We start from the raw sequence: 18,395 nt of genomic DNA, 5'->3' as shown, positions 1-18,395 counted from the left end.
TTTTTCTGTTTTATTTGATAGGACAGATACTGAAAGAAGAGAGGGAAGTAGAGGGAGAGAATGCTACAGCTGCAGACCTGCTTCACCACTGCAGGTGGAACATTGGGGGCTTGAACCCAGATCCTTGCATGGGTCCCTTATACTTAGTACTATGTGCACCAGTGCCCAGCCTCTAGTAGGTCATCTTTTCCAGTTCTATATAGTCAAATTTTTCATAATACACCCATATAACCACGAAGTATCCTGACATATTCTACTTCAATATACAGAGTGAAGAGTTTTAAATAATAGGAGTCATGTAAATCATTCAAATAGCATGCCTCAAACCCGTGGTTTATATCACATCTTAATGTTTGGAACTTCCAAATAAAAAGCATTCTGCAAAGAATTCCATAAAGGACAAGTCTCCAAATAATTAGCAGTTCTGCTTACCTGTGAGGGAGTCACTCAGATAGATCTTATATCTGAGGGAGTTGCATAGCTGCACTCCTACAAACTTTTTGTACCATGTCCTTTTGACATACTGTTTTCCTTTACATTCTGAATAGGAGTCCGAATTAAAATGCCTCTCAGTCCAGATGGCATCTCTTCCTGCTGCAAAAGTAAAAACATGGTTTGAGTTCAGAATAGTTGTCCTAAAAACTTGGAACAATGTACAGAGTTCATTTATAATTTGTTGATACTTTTTCCTAATGCTAAGTATTGGGCCCACAAAGTGACCCCCATATTTAGCTATAATGTGAGTTTAACCATGTAAACTCACAATGCAGTTTCTGTTAATAGGTAAATCATAGGACTAGATGCTGACAGGCTCCCTTTAAGAGCACATTTAGATTTTGCGGGGGGGGGGGGACATATTATACTAACTATTTTAATTGTGTGTTGCTACTAAAAGTGTTTCTGACTTAACAGAAAATAAGAACTAACCTGGAACATAAAGGCAAGTTTAAAATACGCAGCTTATTGCCAAAAACAGCAAGACTGTTGTTACTGAATGTTTTATGTATTTCACACCTGATTTAATCTAAGAAGATTAAATGGACTAAAGTGAAATGATGACTAAAATTCTGTCAAGTCTATCAAGTTTAATCAGTATTGAAAAGCATGTTGTGTTTGCATTAAGAATACTTACCAGAAACTGGCTCGCTCACTCTGGGGTCAGCTGAGGAAAAAACAGCAAACACAGAATTAATAGCTACTAAGTAAGTATGCCCCATCTATCCAGAGGCATATTTATGAAGATGGGGTCTTACAGTTAAGAAGTCTTGTAAAACACATAATCTTGTTTCAGCAGTGAATTTTAAAGTGTTTATTTTGGAAATTGTTGCCAACTACAGAATAATCTGCTAAGTTCCCCATTCTGTCCTTTACATGTTAGAAATCTTTTGTGCTATTCCAGCTTTCATTTCTAAAACTGCATCTTTTTCATACAAAAAGCAGATAACGGGGTCAGGCGGTAGCGCAGTGGGTTAAGCACACATGGCACAAAGCGCAAGGACCAGCATAAGGATCCCGGTTCGAGCCCCCGGCTGCCCATCTGCAGGGGAGTCGCGTCACAGGTGGTGAAGCAGATCTGCAGGTGTCTATCTTTCTCTCCCCCTCTCTTGTCTTCCCCTCTCTCAATGTCTCTCTGTCCTATCCAGCAACAATGACAACAGTAATAGTAACTAGAGCACCGATGAACAACAAGGGCAACAAAGGAAAAAAATGGCCTCCAGGAGCAGTGGATTCGTAGTGCAGGCACTGAACCCCAGCAATAACCCTGGGGGCAAAAAAAAAAAGCAGATAACAGCAGTTAATGTATGAAACTGATAATACTGTAGATACAAATTATCTTAAGGAATTAAAACTAAGAAAGCCAAGTCAGAAAATTTCAGTGATTCATCATAAATTGTTAACTGAATTCCTTTTGTTAGTGCACTATGACTCTGTGTCTGGTATTTGGATCCTAGGCATCAAGAACATTGGTTCATTTATTTATTTATCTTTAAAATTTTTTAAAAATATTTTATTTATTCCCTTTTGTTGCCCTTGTTGTTTTTATTGTTGTAGTTATTATTGTTGTTGTCGTTGTTGGATAGGACAGAGAGAAATGGAGAGAGGAGGGGAAGACAGAGAGGAGGAAAGACAGACAACTGCAGACGTGTTTCACTGCCTGTGAAGCGACTTCCCTGCAGGTGGGGAGCCGGGGTTCGAACCGGGATCCTTATGCCGGTCCTTGTGCTTTGCGCCACCTGCGCTTAACCTGCTGCGCTACAGCCCGACTCCTGGTTCATTTATTTTTATCTTTTGTGAGGGCTTCACTACTCTCGGCTTACTTTTTAGAGTCAGAGGGAAAGAGCACTATGCTGAATCTTTCCCAGTCCACTGAGGGTCAGGTCTGAATCTGGATCAAACAAATGGCAAAGCATGTACACGACTCTGGTGAACTGTCTTGCCAGCTCCACACAGTTGTTCCTTAATGGTAGCTTTATAAACTTGATGTTTCTAATAAAATCCAGGAAACTATCATTTATATATTGCTAAGCTAAATTTTAGACAAGCTCTGTATGCAAAAATCATTGTGACTTTAACATTCTTGATGGGAATTGCATGTGGTGTAATTACCTGATTCAGTATTAAATGCCACTGTGTTGCTGACTGGGCCTTCACCAAGTGGGTTTTTGGGTTTCACTTGGAATTCATAGCTGTATAGGTGGAAAAAATATTTTAATATATTCTTGAGGATAAGAAACATTTTCATACTGACATTCTGATCTTTTTTTAAGTTATAACAGTTTATGAGCAAACATTCTAGAAGCAACTTGAGGAATTTTTCTTTCCAGCTAATATTTTAAGAAATGGATCAAGTTTAAAAAATAGTTTGTCTTTTAAAGCTCAGATGTGTGGAGCAAGGCTAATTTTAGCAAGAGGGTCCTCAGTTCTTTCTGAGGCTCAAGAATCAGCATCTTGACTATTGAGACACTACATTAAAACAGTTCTGAAATCTGTAAGACATAGGATAACCATTTTTGGGTGCTCATTGTGTATTAGTTATATTAATTACTCTGCATATATAAGATAATTCAACACACACACAACCCTAAGAGGAAATAGCTTATTGTTCATTTAAGAACATCTAGAGGCTCTCAGCTATTATATATGTCTTTGCTTTTCCAAACCTAGCTTTAAAAAAAAAATGAGGATTTAAACATACAGGCTTTAAAATGTGAGACTGTATTATTTTGTTGTTTTTCATTTTTTTTTATTGTCACCAGGGTTGTTGCTGGGGCTTGGTGCCAGCACTATGAATCCACCATTCCCAGTGGCCAATTTTTCCTTTTTTCCCCCATTTTATTTGATGGGATTGAGAAGGAGATAAAGGGAGAGAGAAAGAGAGACACCTGCATACTTGCATTACCACTTATGGAATGACCTGAGCCCTCACACTTGGTAATATGCTTAACCAGTGTGTCACCACCTGGCCTCCATCTAAGTGTTTTGTAAACTAATTGAGACAGTTGATATAATACCACCTATAGTATTGACCTAAATAAATCGCAGATGATGGCATGCTTGATTTTGGAGAGCTAAAATTCTTGCTTATAGTCCTATGCCTATAATCAAAGCCACTCTGGTGAACTGAAAATGGAGGGAAAAAAAAATTTGCTGGTATCTGGACTTTGCCTTATGTGGATAAAGTATTTCTAAAAGTTATGTCCTCTGACCAAATCTGATTGCTGGATTCATCAATAAACCTTTTATTTTACAGCTATCTGTAAAAAGCTTCCATCTCTGCAGCATGACCATAAGTACTCATAAGCCACTTAACAAGTTTTGAAGGAGTCATCTTAAATTAACAGTATGGGAAACTAAAAGGAACTTTTTTTGGCCTGGCTTAGCCCAACTTAAATAGAGCATAGTTGACACAGCAAAATAACAGTATTTCTCAAGATGCATATTCTGTCACCAGATTTATGATGCATCTAAACAAAGGGTAATTTATGGGGAAAGTATTGGTGTACATAGGATGCTTTAGAAAGCCTTGGTGAACAAGAAGATTGTTCAAGATGTGTAAAATAAAGCTTCAGGTATAAAGTTTGTCAAGTTTTTATCTCCACTCAAAAGTCAGGTATTGAAGAGGATGAGTCTGGGAATACAAACCTAAGCTAACAAATCGTAGAAGACAAAGGATGGAAGATAATCCTAGAAATGAGAAAACATTAGCCATGAGAATGGCTGCATGAAGATAAACCATTAGCCAAAGCAAACAAGTTGCAACATCCTGAAGTATTACGATAAAATACAAGACCTAGAAAGTTTCTGAGAATACAGTCTGGTCAAATAATCCAAAATCAGATATCTGACTTTTGAGTAGCATGAGAAATGAGAAAACTATGAAACAGTGTCTTCAAAAGTCTTCATTTTACCCTGAAATTCTGTCAGTATAGTAAAAGGTGTTTTCAGGCATAAGAACTAAAAAAATACCTTTTATAACCTTTTCTCTAAGTGAATTTAAGATATGACACACAATGAGTAAGCAAAACATGGGATTTAACAGAGGCAAAATGTCACTGAGGAATTCCACGAGATGTTGCCATGAACAAGTGCATGGAATTCAACATTTTATTATTTTAACATATGCTCTGCCTAAAAATAATTAAAACTGGGGATGCTACACTAAGGCACAGGAGACTCCTGGGCTCCCATCTTCTCCAGACATCTGAATATAGCTGCACATAAAACCATTCCTGTGAAAGAATACCCATATGAGAGCAGGTAGTACAGGTTAAGATAGTTTTTCCAGAAGCCCCATCCCTAGCAGAGTTATATAATGGGGGGGGGGGTGTCCAACAGTGGTTTTTGAGAGAGTTTGCATCCAATTATCTTTAAATATCTATATTTTTTGGATAGAAACAGCCAGAAACCGAGAAGCAAGGAGGAGACGGAGAGAGAGACACCTGCAGCACTGCTCCAACACTTGTGAAGCTTTCCCCCTTGCAGGTGGGGATCAAGGGCTTGAACCCAGGTTCTTGAGCACTGTGCTGTGCACTCAACCACGTGCACCACCACCCAGCCCCAATCCAATTTATCTTAACACCCTAAGTTTTAAGAATATACCTGAGGAATGTGCCCTCCTAAATACCTACCTCTGAAAGCTAGTAGGTCTTACATTTATGAAACCAACGAGAAACAAATAATTGATTTCACAGGAAAACCAGCACTGTTACTTTAAAATAAAAATGTACCAAAAAATTCACTATGGAACATGTGATAGCAGGGATCAAACTCAGGACCTCATGCCTGAGAGTCCAACACATTATTCACTGTGCCACTCCCGGTCACTTTTTAATTTTAAATTTATTATTTTAAATCAGAGCGTGATCGAGCTCTGGCCAGTGGTGTTACAGGGTATTATTGGACCTGGGACTTGGGAGCCTCAGGCGTGGAAGTCTTTTTGCATAAACATTATGCAACTTCCTTATGCCCTAAGAACTAATTCTTAATGGGCACATAGGGTACATCGAGTACCTTCTCACAGTTCTGGCTGTATCTTGGACCCAGCACAGAGAAAGACAAAATAACTCATTTACTGATACCTTCCAGGAAGGGGCTTAACTATAATCCTGAGAGTTTTTAAAGAAGCAAAATTAAGAGTCACCTGCAAGGCAATCCTCATAAGACTACTCACTGATTTCTCTCATTTTTAATTTATTATTTACTTTTATTCATTTTTATTTTTTACCAGAGCACTGCTCTGTGCTGGCTTATAGTAGTGGTGGTGCAGGGGTTTGAACTTGGGGCTTCAGAGCCTCAGGTATGAGAGTCGCTTTGCATAACCATTATCCTACCCCTGCTTTTGACTGTTTTCTTAATGAAATCAGAGAGGACTGACATATTTAAATTTTGTATCGAAAAGTCCACTCAAGAATACCCTAACCACTGCTTTAACATTCAAGTTTGAAGGAGTGATAAAATTTCCAGCAAGCAATAGTTAAAAGAATTCATTACCACTTAATATGTCTTACAAGAAATATTAAAGGGACTTACATATATGGAAACTACTGAATGATCTCATATTAGGTTAATAAAGAAATCAAGGAAAAATAGAATTGAGATGGGGAAATTCAAGGGACATTGGTGGAGAAATAATGGTACTTGGGTGGTGTGATATTTTGAAGAGGTGTAAAACCATATTTCTAAAAATTTATAGTCCCATAAACAACAAAACAAAAAAATGTTTTAAAATTGAAACAGCATACTAAAATACGTTGGTCCCTACACTTAACTGTAAGAAGAACATTAAAAAATATTTATTTTGGATAGAGACAGAAATTGAGAGGGAAGGGGGGAGATACCTCTAGCATTCCTTCACCACTCAAGCTTCCTCCTTGCAAGTGGGGACTTTGGGCTTGAACCCAGGTTTTTGACTATTCTAACATGCACACCACTTGGGTGCACTACTGTCCAGTCACAAGAAAGAACATTTAAGATACAATCCAGTGAAAAATAAAATGCATAGGCAAGAATTTATCTAAGGGTATAGAACTGTGGGACACCAATGAGAGAAATTTAAGAATATACAAATAAATGCAATGATATTTCAAGATGATTAGGAAAAACTAATATTGTTAAAGTATTGTTATTACTCAAAGTAAGAGATAGTAAATTCTTACCCATATTTCAATGGTATTTTTCACAGAAACAGGAAAAAAACTAAATTAAAAATTACTTATTGGATAGAGACAGAAATCAAGAGGGAAGGGAAGGAGAGACAGAAACACCTGTAGCCATGCTTCACTGCTTGAGAAGCTTTCTCCCTACAGTTGGGAACCGGCGGCTTGAACACGTGCTTTGTAATCCATGTACTCAACCAGGTGTGCCACCAACTAGTCCCACTATCTTAAAATTACATGTCCTGATTTCACAGTTCTATAAGACTTGCCAGAAATGAATATTCTGCAAAATTATTCAACTAGAGGGGAAATAAAGTCCTTTTCAGATACACAAATCTAAAAGTATTCGCCGCTACTAGTCCTGCTTTGTAAGAATTACAGAAAAAAGTCTTGAAAGAAAAAAAGGACAGTGGAACACAGACTCTGAACAAGGTGATGATAAAAAAGAATCAGAAACACAATAGTAACCAGAAAGTCCATGAGATGCAAGGGGAGAAAGACATGAATGGAGCAGTATAACCTAATGATAAGACACTACCAGCCCGAAAAGTAGTCAGAAATTGGCCACAAAACAAAATATGGAACAGAGCAGAGGTTCATAGAAGATAGGAAGACTGAAAAAGTTGTTAAAAGCATCCACACAAAGTGATAGAAACAAATGGAAAGAGAAACAGCAAAAATGTAAAACAAAATACCAAAAAATCACGACTGTAAGTAAACCACATATTGAATTCCATGGGTGGACAACCTCACCAATGTGTCCTAGAGCATCACCTTTCCAGAGCCCTACCTGGCTATGGAAAGATAAACAGGCTGGGGTTGACCTGTCAATGCCCACGTCCAGTGGAGAAGCATTAAAAAGCCAGACCTCCCACCTGCACCCCATAAAGAAATGTGGTCCATATTCCCAGAGGGAGAGAAATGTTAGTGAAAGGTGACTAATACCATCAGAACCCAGAGAGAGAAGTGGAAAAAAGGAGACACTGGAAGTAGTAAAAGTGTAGCTTGAGAAGGGCACCAGGTGGTGGCACACTGGGTTAAGTGCACACAGTGCAATCAGTACAAGTTCCTGAAGCAGGTCTGCAGATGTTTATCTTTCTCTCATGGGCAAAAATCTATGTAGATAAATAGTTATAGAAATAAGGGGTTTGGTGGTAATGCAACTAGTTGAGTGCACACGTTACAGTGCGCAAGGACCCAGGTTCAAGTCCCCAGTCCTCACCTGCAGGGAGAAGGCTTTGCGAGTAGTGAAGCAGAGCTGCAGGTGACTTTCTGTCTCTCCCTATCATCGCCCTTCCCTCTCGATTTCTGGCTGTCTCTATCCAATAAGTAAAGATAAAAAATCTTAAAAAAAAAAGTTACTAAAAAAAAAATAATAATAGTCAATCTTTATCTGTGACCTTGGGAGAACTATTGCAGTTTCCAATGGAGGGAATGGGAATACAGAACTCTGGTGATGGGAACGGTATTGTACCCATTATTTTGTAATTTTATAAAACAACAACAACAATAATAATAAACTATCCCAAATATTAACATTCTAAATTCAGGAATCAAAAGTATTAGTAGCTGAGGCTAATGAAATAACTTGCTTTGGTAGCAGGATGCTTTGCCATGTGCACAACCAAGGTTTGAGCTTGGGCTTCATTGTACTGAAGGAAGTTTCAATGCTGTGGTTTCTTTCTCTTTCTCTCATTTTTTAAAGAATTTATTTATTTATTCATGAGAAAGATAGGAATGAGAGAAAGAACCAGATATCACTCTGGTATATATGCTGCCAGGGATTAAACTCAAAACCTCATGGTTGAGAATCCAATGCTTTATCCACTGTGCCACATCCCAGACCACCTGTGGTTTCTTTCTCTGCCTCTCTGTTTCCACTTGGGGGAAGATAGGGAGGTGCAAGAGAGGAAAAGAGAGAATGGATAAATGGGGGGAAAACTATCTATTATGTGTCTACAGGAAACATACACCTGAAGGAAACAGACTCAGAGTGAAACAGTGGCAAGGTGCTCGAGCCAATAGTACATAAAAAAGGGCAGTAATAGTGATTTCTAGTATCAAATAGGCATTCAGGTAAATAAGGTAATAAGAGACAGAGATGGATGGATATTATGCAATGATCAAAGGATCAATCTAATAATGTGGTGGAGAGATAGCATAATGGTTATGCAAAAAGATTCTCATGCCTGAGAGTCCACGGTCCCAGGTTCCATCCCCAGCGCTACCATTAGCTAGAACTGAGCAATGCTCTAGCAAAAATAGATAGCTACATAAGTAGATACACAAGTACATAAAAATTATCTATAAAACCATGAAACTGAACAGATGAGCTATCAAACCCTATATAGGATGTCACAAAAATAATACTGAGGGACATTCATAGCAACCATTAACAAAGAAGTAACATCTCAAATAAACATTTTAGCATTATGACTGAAGTAAATAGAAAAATAACAGCAAGCAGACCCAAAAGTCAGCAGAAGGAAGGAATTAATAAAAGTCAGCAGAAAAATGAAATGGAAACTATAAGGGTTATCTGAAAGATAAGCAAAACTAAGAACTGGTTATTTGAAAGGACAAACAAAATAGATAAGCCACCAGGTAGATTCAACAAGAAAAAAATCAGCTGTGATAAATTTTAGAATCAGAGGTGATTTTATAATATTACATGGATATTACAATCCATGATGGAGAGAAATAAAGAGTCATAATAGAATATTATAAGCTTCCCTATGCAAATAGATTGGACAATTCTGAAAAAATGGCATCACTGATTATTTGGAACATTGAAAAATTAATAGCTATTTTTTTTTCTGCTAGCAATTTAAATATAAAGTAGGAAAAGACCTATAGAGTGTAGAAAATCTGTAAGTGTCAAAAATGCAAGTCTTCTTTCAGCATGGGTTAATGGAACTAAAGACTGGAAATCAGTACAAGAATGAAGAAACATCAATTTGTAGATAGAGGGATCTTTGATTTACATCAAAACAGTCAACATTAGGAAGAGTTCAGCTTGCAATACCTGAGGCAAACCTTCACTCCTTTCTGCTGTCTCCCTTACTCTCCTCTCTTTGCTCTTTGCTCTTTGCTCTTTGCTCTTCATAACCATTTTACTTTGCTTTTGCCTATAATATACAGATGAATTAGAGTCCTCACTATTTGGTGAACTGTTTTATTTTCCCTATTGGTTAAAAATGATTTTTTTTTTTTTTTACTCCAACAAATCTCTCAAGCGGCTTTTTTTTTTTTTTTTTGTAGAAAGTTCACTCTGAAACTATTGTTTGGTCTAACGTGGCCCTTCACATAGTCTTGAATTACTTGAGTCCCATTTATGCAGTTTCAAGTAGAAGGAGAAAAATGGAAAGATGGATTAAGAAAAGAGAGAGAGGGAAAAAGGGAGAAAGGGAGGGAGAGAGAGAGAGAGAGAGAGAGAGAGAGAGAGAGAGAAGGGGTACTTGAATAGGGAAATCCAGTCAATTTGATTTGTAAAGACATTATAGTATTATGGTAGACATTTCTGGATACTCGCCATATGCAGTGACACTGTGCTAATTATGAATTCTGGTAAGAAGCAAAAAGGCCGAGCTGCAGGGACAATTAAAGGGGAAAAAAGTCCTAATCTGGGACATCAAGGAAAGGATCATGGTGCTAGCAGGCACCAGGGATCACCCACAAACTGCCCAATTTAACTCTGGCAACATTTCTGCCTCTCCTGTTTGTGGTGGAGGAGAAGGCACAACAATTCTGGATCTGCGTTACACTCTAATCCTTCAACTTTGCTTGGAGTTCTTCACACCGTCTCCAGATAGGAAATAATAAAAAATGAAAAGAACATGATGTGGAAAAAATGTTCTCTCTTTCTGGATTAGAGAAGTTACAAACTTTTAGCTTTTGTTCTGTCTGATTAAAAGTTGAGAAACTGAGCTATCAACTGTTTCTTCTGACTTTAATGAAGAAGCATTTTTTTTTTCTCCTGTTGCCTACTCTTGCATTCAAGCTCAATAAAATGGCTGATGCTCTGGCAGCTAATTTTACTAACTTATGAGATACTGAAAATACATCATTTATACAGACCAGAATTTCATAGAACTCTTTAACTAGATGGCTTTTCCACTTACCTTCTTTGTCCAGCCAGATTTATAGTTTATAAGACGTTGTGGCTTTTATTCCAGTTAATTTCTACTGCCAAGATTTTATTAAACAACACAGACAATACCCTAAACTATGCAACTATCTTGCCAGCTACAGGACACTTGGGTAGATTTTAGTTTTCTAAAATCCTCCTAAGACAAAGAGGACAGTAGAAGTTCTTGAACAGACTAAGTGAACTTGATTTATCTTCATGAGAAGACAGTGTATTTTCCATAGGAGTTGTTGGACCACATATAAGTCTGGCTCACTCAGTAGATTCTTCAGGGTTTTTTGTTTTTTTTTTTTCAAGCAAGGAAAGACATTCATTTCAAGAAAGAGAGATTAAAGGGACTTTTAGTTAGTGTAGTGGACAGAGATTGCACGTATTTATATTTCCTTTTTTTTTTTAAAGTGACGCTATGCACTAGAGAGATAGCATAATAATTATGCAACAACTTCCATGCCTGAGGCTCTGAGGTTCCAGGTTCAGTCCCCAGCACCACCATTAATCCAGATGTGAGCAGTGCTCTGGTTTCTCTCTTTCTTTCATTAAAACAAAGTAAATAAAATATATTTTAATTACTTAAAGACTTAAAATTTATTTATTTATTTTGGGTAGAGACAGAGAAACTGAGAGGGAAAGAAGAGTAGAGATGGATAGATAGACACTATTTCACCACTTGTGAAAGTTCCCCCTGGAGGTGGGGACCTTGGTCCTTGGGCACTGTAATGTGTGCACTTAGCCAGGTGTGCCACCACTTGGTCTTTTCATTTATATTTCCTAACCAGTTCATCAATTGAGTTGCACTAAAATAAATTTAAAAAAAAACAGCAACCCATATAGATTCAGAGGGGAAAAAAAAGTTTTTCAGGATAATTCTTTGCCCTAACACTGATGGAGTTTCTGTGAACAACGAATTGCTAAGTGTATATTTTTAACAATAAGTTTTGTACCACTACTTAAAGCACAGGGAGTTATAGGTAGCCTAACTGATCTCCAAGTGTCTCCCAGACCAAAATGATAGTTCTATATCTGAAGCTATGCAATTCCTGTTCACAGAACTAAAAATAACCATTGTGGTCTCTGTTTACAAAGTGGTTGACTTCAGATAGGAAAGGCTCTGCTTGATATTCCCCTTCCTTCCCTCCTTCCCTCCTTTCCTTCCTTCCACAAGAACCGCACACTACTTGAAGAGATAGAAGATTTAGTGTTCTTAGGGAAATGCTGGACAGGGAAGGTTTCAGGTGTGCTTGTGTGTGTGTGTGTGGGGGGGGGGCGGATGATAAATCAAATGTATTGCGGTGTGGACTAACTAGTCCAGTCAGCAGACATGGTAGACTGGTTCAGTTGGATACTAGCATCTGTACATTTTCTTTGTATTAGAGATGGGGTGAGAAAGGGATCCTGTAAAGAGATGGAGCTGTACCACTGCAGTTTGGTTCTACTGGTAAAGCATATCTGCTTCATTTGACACAAACAGGTTTGGATCCCCTATGCAGTCCCTCTTCCCTGTGCATATGTGACCAACTGTTGTTACAGGCAGCCATTAGCAAGTCACTGCTGTGCCACCTTTGGAGCCAAACCCAGAAGTTCCAGGACAGCCTGTGGTGTTCTCTACAGACAGAGAAACATTTCATGAGAAATGTGAAGCTGATTTCTCCCAACAGCAAAACAGTTGCTAGATGATCTCTATGGGTGATTTGCTTTTTAAACATCTGCAAATCAGATAATAATATGGTTGAGTTATAAAAACAGGCAGAGAGAAAACTGGCATATACTGTGAAGAGAAGTAGGTAGCACAGTCTAGTGTTTTTATTAGTTTTAGAATTGCGTGTGAACATATCAAATTTTTAATTTAAAAAATGATCCATGGATCTATTTTCTGTGCCTGGTTTCTTCTGGGTTAACTATTCAAAACTATCTGTAGAACTTATGTGTTTAGTCAAGACAAGGGACAGAAAATGTTGCTAAAATTAATTATTCACATGTGTATCCTAGAACTGGGACAGAGCTATAGCAATTCTTTTAAAAGTTACTGTGTTCCAGCTTTCAAACAGAAAATTTATAGCCTTTTGGAGTAATTTTTAACAGCAATATTTCAAAGTTTGTCTATTTTGGAAATGCAGTTTTACCATATATTTAATTTTCCTCCAAGCACTGAAATGTGATTAATTCTTTTTTTTTTTTTCCAAATCACTAATATAGTCACCACCTGGTTGCTGCATCCTGTCCAGACTTCTTTATTTTAGTGTTTTTTGACTATCTTTAATCTAGGATCATCTAGAATCCTGGTTGGAATAGAAAGATAGGATGGAAAGAAAACTTGACTTAATAGCATACGAGAGTTTTGTGCACGTGCGCGCACACACATACACATGCCAGTAAATCTGAATTTAGGACCTCATGATTTTATTATTCTGGCTGTAGCCTTACTGTCAGTAGTATTTTGAGGACTACTTGTATTTCAACTAAGTCATGCAGATGGATTCAATATGAAAGAACAATATCATTGTTGCACTTTCTTGCCAATCTGTCTCATCTCACTTTGTCCTTTACTTTCAAGTTCCAGCCTCAAGTTATCCACAAATCATTCTCTTAAATCATAGAGCTTGGATATAAGCCTTACATATAGACTTTCTTTCTTTCTTTCTCACACTTTTTTAAATGATACTGTTTAGTTTTTTTTCCATGGCTATTAATATTTTTGGCACTTTTATGCTTCAGAAATCTCAAATGAAATAATTCTCCATTTTACCTTTTCTTAATTCATTAAGTTATTTACATAAAAAGTGGTTTCAACATATAATTTTAATATTTCAGCTCAAAATGATTTTGTCTATTAGGCTGCTTCTACCTTTGTTAATGAGAGTACAGTGTCCATAGGCTCACTGCGAGCTGAGACCTAATGAATTAGCTAATTATATTTTACATATTATAGACAAAACAATTTATTATAGATCTTTTATATACATGTCTAGTAATATCTTTTCCCCTAATGGGAATACATTCTTTACTTCAAACTAGTGGCGTACAACTTTTTTTTAGCAGTTTTTTTTTTCAAATGTTTATTTCCTTTTGTTGCCCTTGTTTTTTTATTGTTGTAGTTATTATTGATATCGTCATTGTTGGATAGGACACAGAAAAATGGAGAGAGAAGGGGAAGACAGAGGGGGGAGAGAAAGATAGACACCTGCAGACCTGCTTCACTGCCTGTGAAGCAACTCCCCTTCACATGGGGAGCGGGGGGGGGGGTCTCGAACTGGGATCCTTTTACAGGTCCTTTACACTTTGCGCCACCTGCGCTTAATCCGCTGTGCTATCGCCTGACTCCCCTTGGTGTACATCTTTAAAACTGTGATGCATTAGGGACAATGAGCATCAGCCTGGTCAAATCAGATATATGAACATTAGAAGTATTTTCAGTCAATTTAATGAAGCAGACTTTCATTCGATTACACCAAACCCAAGATAAGAATAAATACACCATGGTCGGGGAGGTGGTGCAGTGATAAAGCTTTGGACTCTCAAGCATGAGGTCCCGAGTTCAATCCCCGACTACACATGTACCAGAGTGATGTCTGGTTCTTCCTCTCTCCTCCTGTCTTTATTATAAATAAATAAAATATTTAAAAAAGAATAAATATACCTCACACACATATTGAGTGACTCCAACTTTATGTGAAGTGGCAAGATAATATACAGTTCTAATATCAGGAATGCATAAACTTAATTTTTTCTTTTTAAAGCCATGTCCCTATACGGCATGACAAACACTAGTTTTTTCTTACCTTCCTTGCAACAAGGGTAACTACAGAGGTCCCTTTTAGAAGGGCTCCTGAAGAAGGACAAGTGAGATAAGCAAGATACAGACCATGAGAGTAGAATAAAGGGCATGTGACTGTCTCCAGAAACAATGCACAGAAATCCTAGAGCAGTTACGGCCAGTACTTAGCGGTCCCTCTCTTCTTTTCATTTCCCCATCACATTTAAGCACTGCGTATGAAGGCAGTTATCAGGATTAACTTCAGGGTGTTTTTATTTTATTATTATTGCTATCATTTTCAGGACTGAAGTTGTTTTATACTTTCCAGGCTCCCCCCCCCCATTTTATGATGATCTAATCGCACTGATTAAAAGCAGCTAACCAGTTCATTAGAATATGCTCTCTAGCCAAGTCTTTTATTTAGATGCTATAATGGACAGGCTTTATTGTTTGAGCCAAAATGGGACCAGTAAGCATATATCATAGGTTTAAAACACTGTAATTTAATCCTCCCTTCAAGAAAAAAAGCTTGTGACCATCTTGTATTGCTCGACTGGAAACTTTTCTAAATCTTAAATTTTAGTAAAAATTTTTTTTGTTATTCTAAAAATAAATAAGGTTTGAGAATCATATGAGTGATTGGTCCTGTGATCCCAGAATGAAATGAAGTCTAGCTGCTGCAATGTAATTTTCTTTTACATACCAGCTTGACCAAATAGGCCGGATGCCAAATTGATACCCTTATAAGACACTGACAAAATTACTTTTTTAAAAATTGGTGCCAGCAACTGTCACTCATTATTAGTAGCTCCAGTATCATAATAGAACCCAGTGGTTATTCTATTAAAGCTAAATTCAAGAATAAAAATAAGGTGAAAGTCATAGCAATTACCACCCAATTACCACCCCTGGGTCCTCCCAATTTCTTGTTCAAATTTCTTTATCTGCCATAGAAGGCCTTCCACCTCTCTTAACTTCAGCTGATTTTATACACATCTCACTCCTTACTGGTGAAACAGCCCCTTGATCCCAGCACACAACCTTGCCATTTCAGACCTCTGCACTGCCATAAAATATTCTCTGACATTTCTTCCCTCTACCACAGTCACCTAGCTAGCTCCATCCTAGTTATTCTTAAGCTGGGTGTTATCTTCTTCAGGAAAAAAGTTGTCCACTCCAAGCTCCAGTCATACTTTGTGCACACTTCTACAGAGCTCTGATCACATTATGTAGACTATATATAGAGAAAAGTTTACTATTAATTGCCTAGTCCAGTATCCTAGAGCTCCTGAATGTCTGGCACTCAGTTTATTCATATTTGTAGTCAAAAGCACACCTTAATGACACTTAAATGAAAGCCAAATAGAAACACAAATCTTGACATGATTATTTTAATAGGTGAAGAGAAAGCTGTTGACAAGCAATTTAGCATACTTTCATGATCAAAACATTTAAAAAAATTTTATTTATTTTCCCTTTTGTTGCCCTTGTTGTATTTTTATTATTGTTGTAGTTATTACTGTTGTTGTTATTGATGTCATCATTGTTGGAGAGGACAGAGAGAAATGGAGAGAGGAAAGAAAAACAGAGAGGGGGAGAGAAAGATAGACACCTGCAGACCTGCTTCACTGCCTGTGAAGCAACTCCCCTGCAGATGGGGAGCCGGGGTCTTGAACCAGGATCCTTACGCTGGTCCTTGCGCTTTGCACCACATGGATCAAAACATTTTTAAAGATGGGATTAGATGGAAAATTCCTCAATCTAGTTGAGTCTAGACATACAACCAACATCATCACACTCAATGGTAAGAAACAGAGCTTTCCATCTTTGATCAGGTATAATACAGGGTCTACCATTATTATTCAATATAGTCTTAGAAGTCCTAGTTGTAGCAATTAGACAAGAGGAAGGAATTAAAGGAACACAGATTGGGAGAGAAGTAAAGAGTCACTTTTTGCAGATAATTATAGTATACATAGAAAACTCAAAAGAACCAGGCAGGAAACTCCTTGAGATTATTAAGCAATATAGTAAGATGGCAGATTACAAAAGCAGTATAAAAAGTCAGTGTCATTTCTCTTCACAAATACTAAGAAGACAAAGAAATACAGAATCAGCTCTACTTACTATAACAGAAACACTCACACACACACACACACACACACACACACACACACGCACACACCCCTATGCATAAACCTAACAAAGGAAGTGAAATATGTACACACTGAAAACTATGAATATCTATTCAAGGAAATAGAAAAAATACAAAGAAATGGAAAGGTATTGTCTGGGGAGACCTTCTGCACCTCAGATATCTTTGGTCCATACTCCCAGAGGGATAAATAATAGGGAACCTTCCAATGGAGGGGATGGGATATGGCACTCTGGTGATGGGAATTGTATGGAATTGTACCCTTCTTATCTCACCATCTTGTCTATCAGTATTAAATCACTAATAATAAAAAAGAAGTTGAAAAAATAAGAAAACACAAAGCAGAAATTGGACTGGGTTTGGTGTATTGCACCAAAGAAAAATCCTCTGGGGGTGTCAGGGGAGGGTTCAAGTCCTGGAATACTATGGCAGAGGAGGACCTACAGGGGGTTGAATTGTTATGTGGAAAACTGAGAAATGTTACACATGTACAAACTACTGTATTTTACTGTTGACTGTAAACCATTAATCCCAGATAAAGAAAAAAAAAAAACTAAATGGAAAGATATACCATGTCCATGGGTTGGAAGGATTAACATTATCAAAATGACTCTTCTGCACAGAGCCATATACAGATTTAATACAGTCTTCAGCAAGGTCCCAACAAATTCATTTAAGAAAATAGAACAAAAGCGACAAAAGCTTATCTTAAATCAGAAAATGTCTAGGATTGTAAATATATATATATATATATATATATATATATATATAGAGAGAGAGAGAGAGAGAGAGAGAGAGAGGGAGAAAAGATCATACTTCCTGACCTCAAACTATTATTGTAGGGCTATTGTAATCAAAAGTGTCTGGTACTAGAACAAAGACAGACATATAAGCCAGTGGAATAGAATTGAGAGTCCAGCCTGATCAAATTGTAAGTAGGGCACCAAAGTAAAAACCCTGTGGTGAGGGGTAGACATGTAGCTTCCTGGGCCAGTGGGGGGTGGGAGTGGGCGGGAGGGATGGGTCACAGTCCTTTGGTGGTGGGAATGGTGTTTATGTACACTCCTAGCAAAATGTAGACATATAAATCAGTAGTTAATTAATATGAGAGGGGGAAATCAATTGTATGTCTCAAAGTTTCTCAAAAGACAAACTGAATCTTTTTAATATATAGGCTATGTATTTGATATGCGGACTCTCTCAAAAGCCTAGACCAAGTAGATTAGAAGCATCCAATAGCACAGCTATATACAAGATACTGGGTACTGTACAGCAAACCATAACAAAGGGACTTTTCAAAGTTAACCCAAATAACAAATAATGTGATGATAATATTAACTATCGATTGTCTTTTTGAACCCTAAGACAGCAGGAACCTTACATCTTCACTATAGAGCCCCTACTTCCCCCAGTCCTGGAACCCTTGGATAGGGCCCACTATCCCGTGCGCATCTCCCAATCCAAACCAAATAATATTGCATCCGCCGATCACAACCTAACCAAAGCAACGATTGCCACCTCAACATGCTTCACCTCAGACTGTATCCAGAGACTTCACGTGTGGAATGACAACCCTTCAACTTCAATACTCGGGTGAGACCTTTCCTTTTATAGTACACTCTAATTTCATCTCAGGTAGTTCACTTTCTAACTAAGTCCCATAATCTAGATATACACCGGTTTCTG

At 37.6% G+C, this 18,395-nt stretch overlaps 1 protein-coding gene across 20 annotated transcripts in view; it reads right to left on the bottom strand.

Moving 5' to 3' along the window:
* The window catches only part of ABI3BP (ABI family member 3 binding protein), a 234,530-nt gene that overhangs the window by 3,292 nt on the left and 212,843 nt on the right, over positions 1 to 18,395 (bottom strand). For all 20 annotated transcript variants that reach the window (XM_060198467.1, XM_060198449.1, XM_060198451.1 and 17 more), the window contains 3 exons: positions 2,608 to 2,687; positions 1,133 to 1,162; positions 433 to 594 (listed from right to left, as the gene is read on the bottom strand). In XM_060198467.1, the coding sequence (XP_060054450.1) occupies positions 433 to 594; positions 1,133 to 1,162; positions 2,608 to 2,687 (272 nt within the window). The remainder of the gene's footprint in view (positions 1 to 432; positions 595 to 1,132; positions 1,163 to 2,607; positions 2,688 to 18,395) is intronic.

Source organism: Erinaceus europaeus, chromosome 9 (assembly GCF_950295315.1).
Source record: "Erinaceus europaeus chromosome 9, mEriEur2.1, whole genome shotgun sequence".
NCBI classification, from domain to species: Eukaryota; Metazoa; Chordata; class Mammalia; order Eulipotyphla; family Erinaceidae; genus Erinaceus; species Erinaceus europaeus.
Note: the sequence above shows the minus strand (reverse complement) of the source record. Positions and strands in the feature narration are given on the sequence as shown.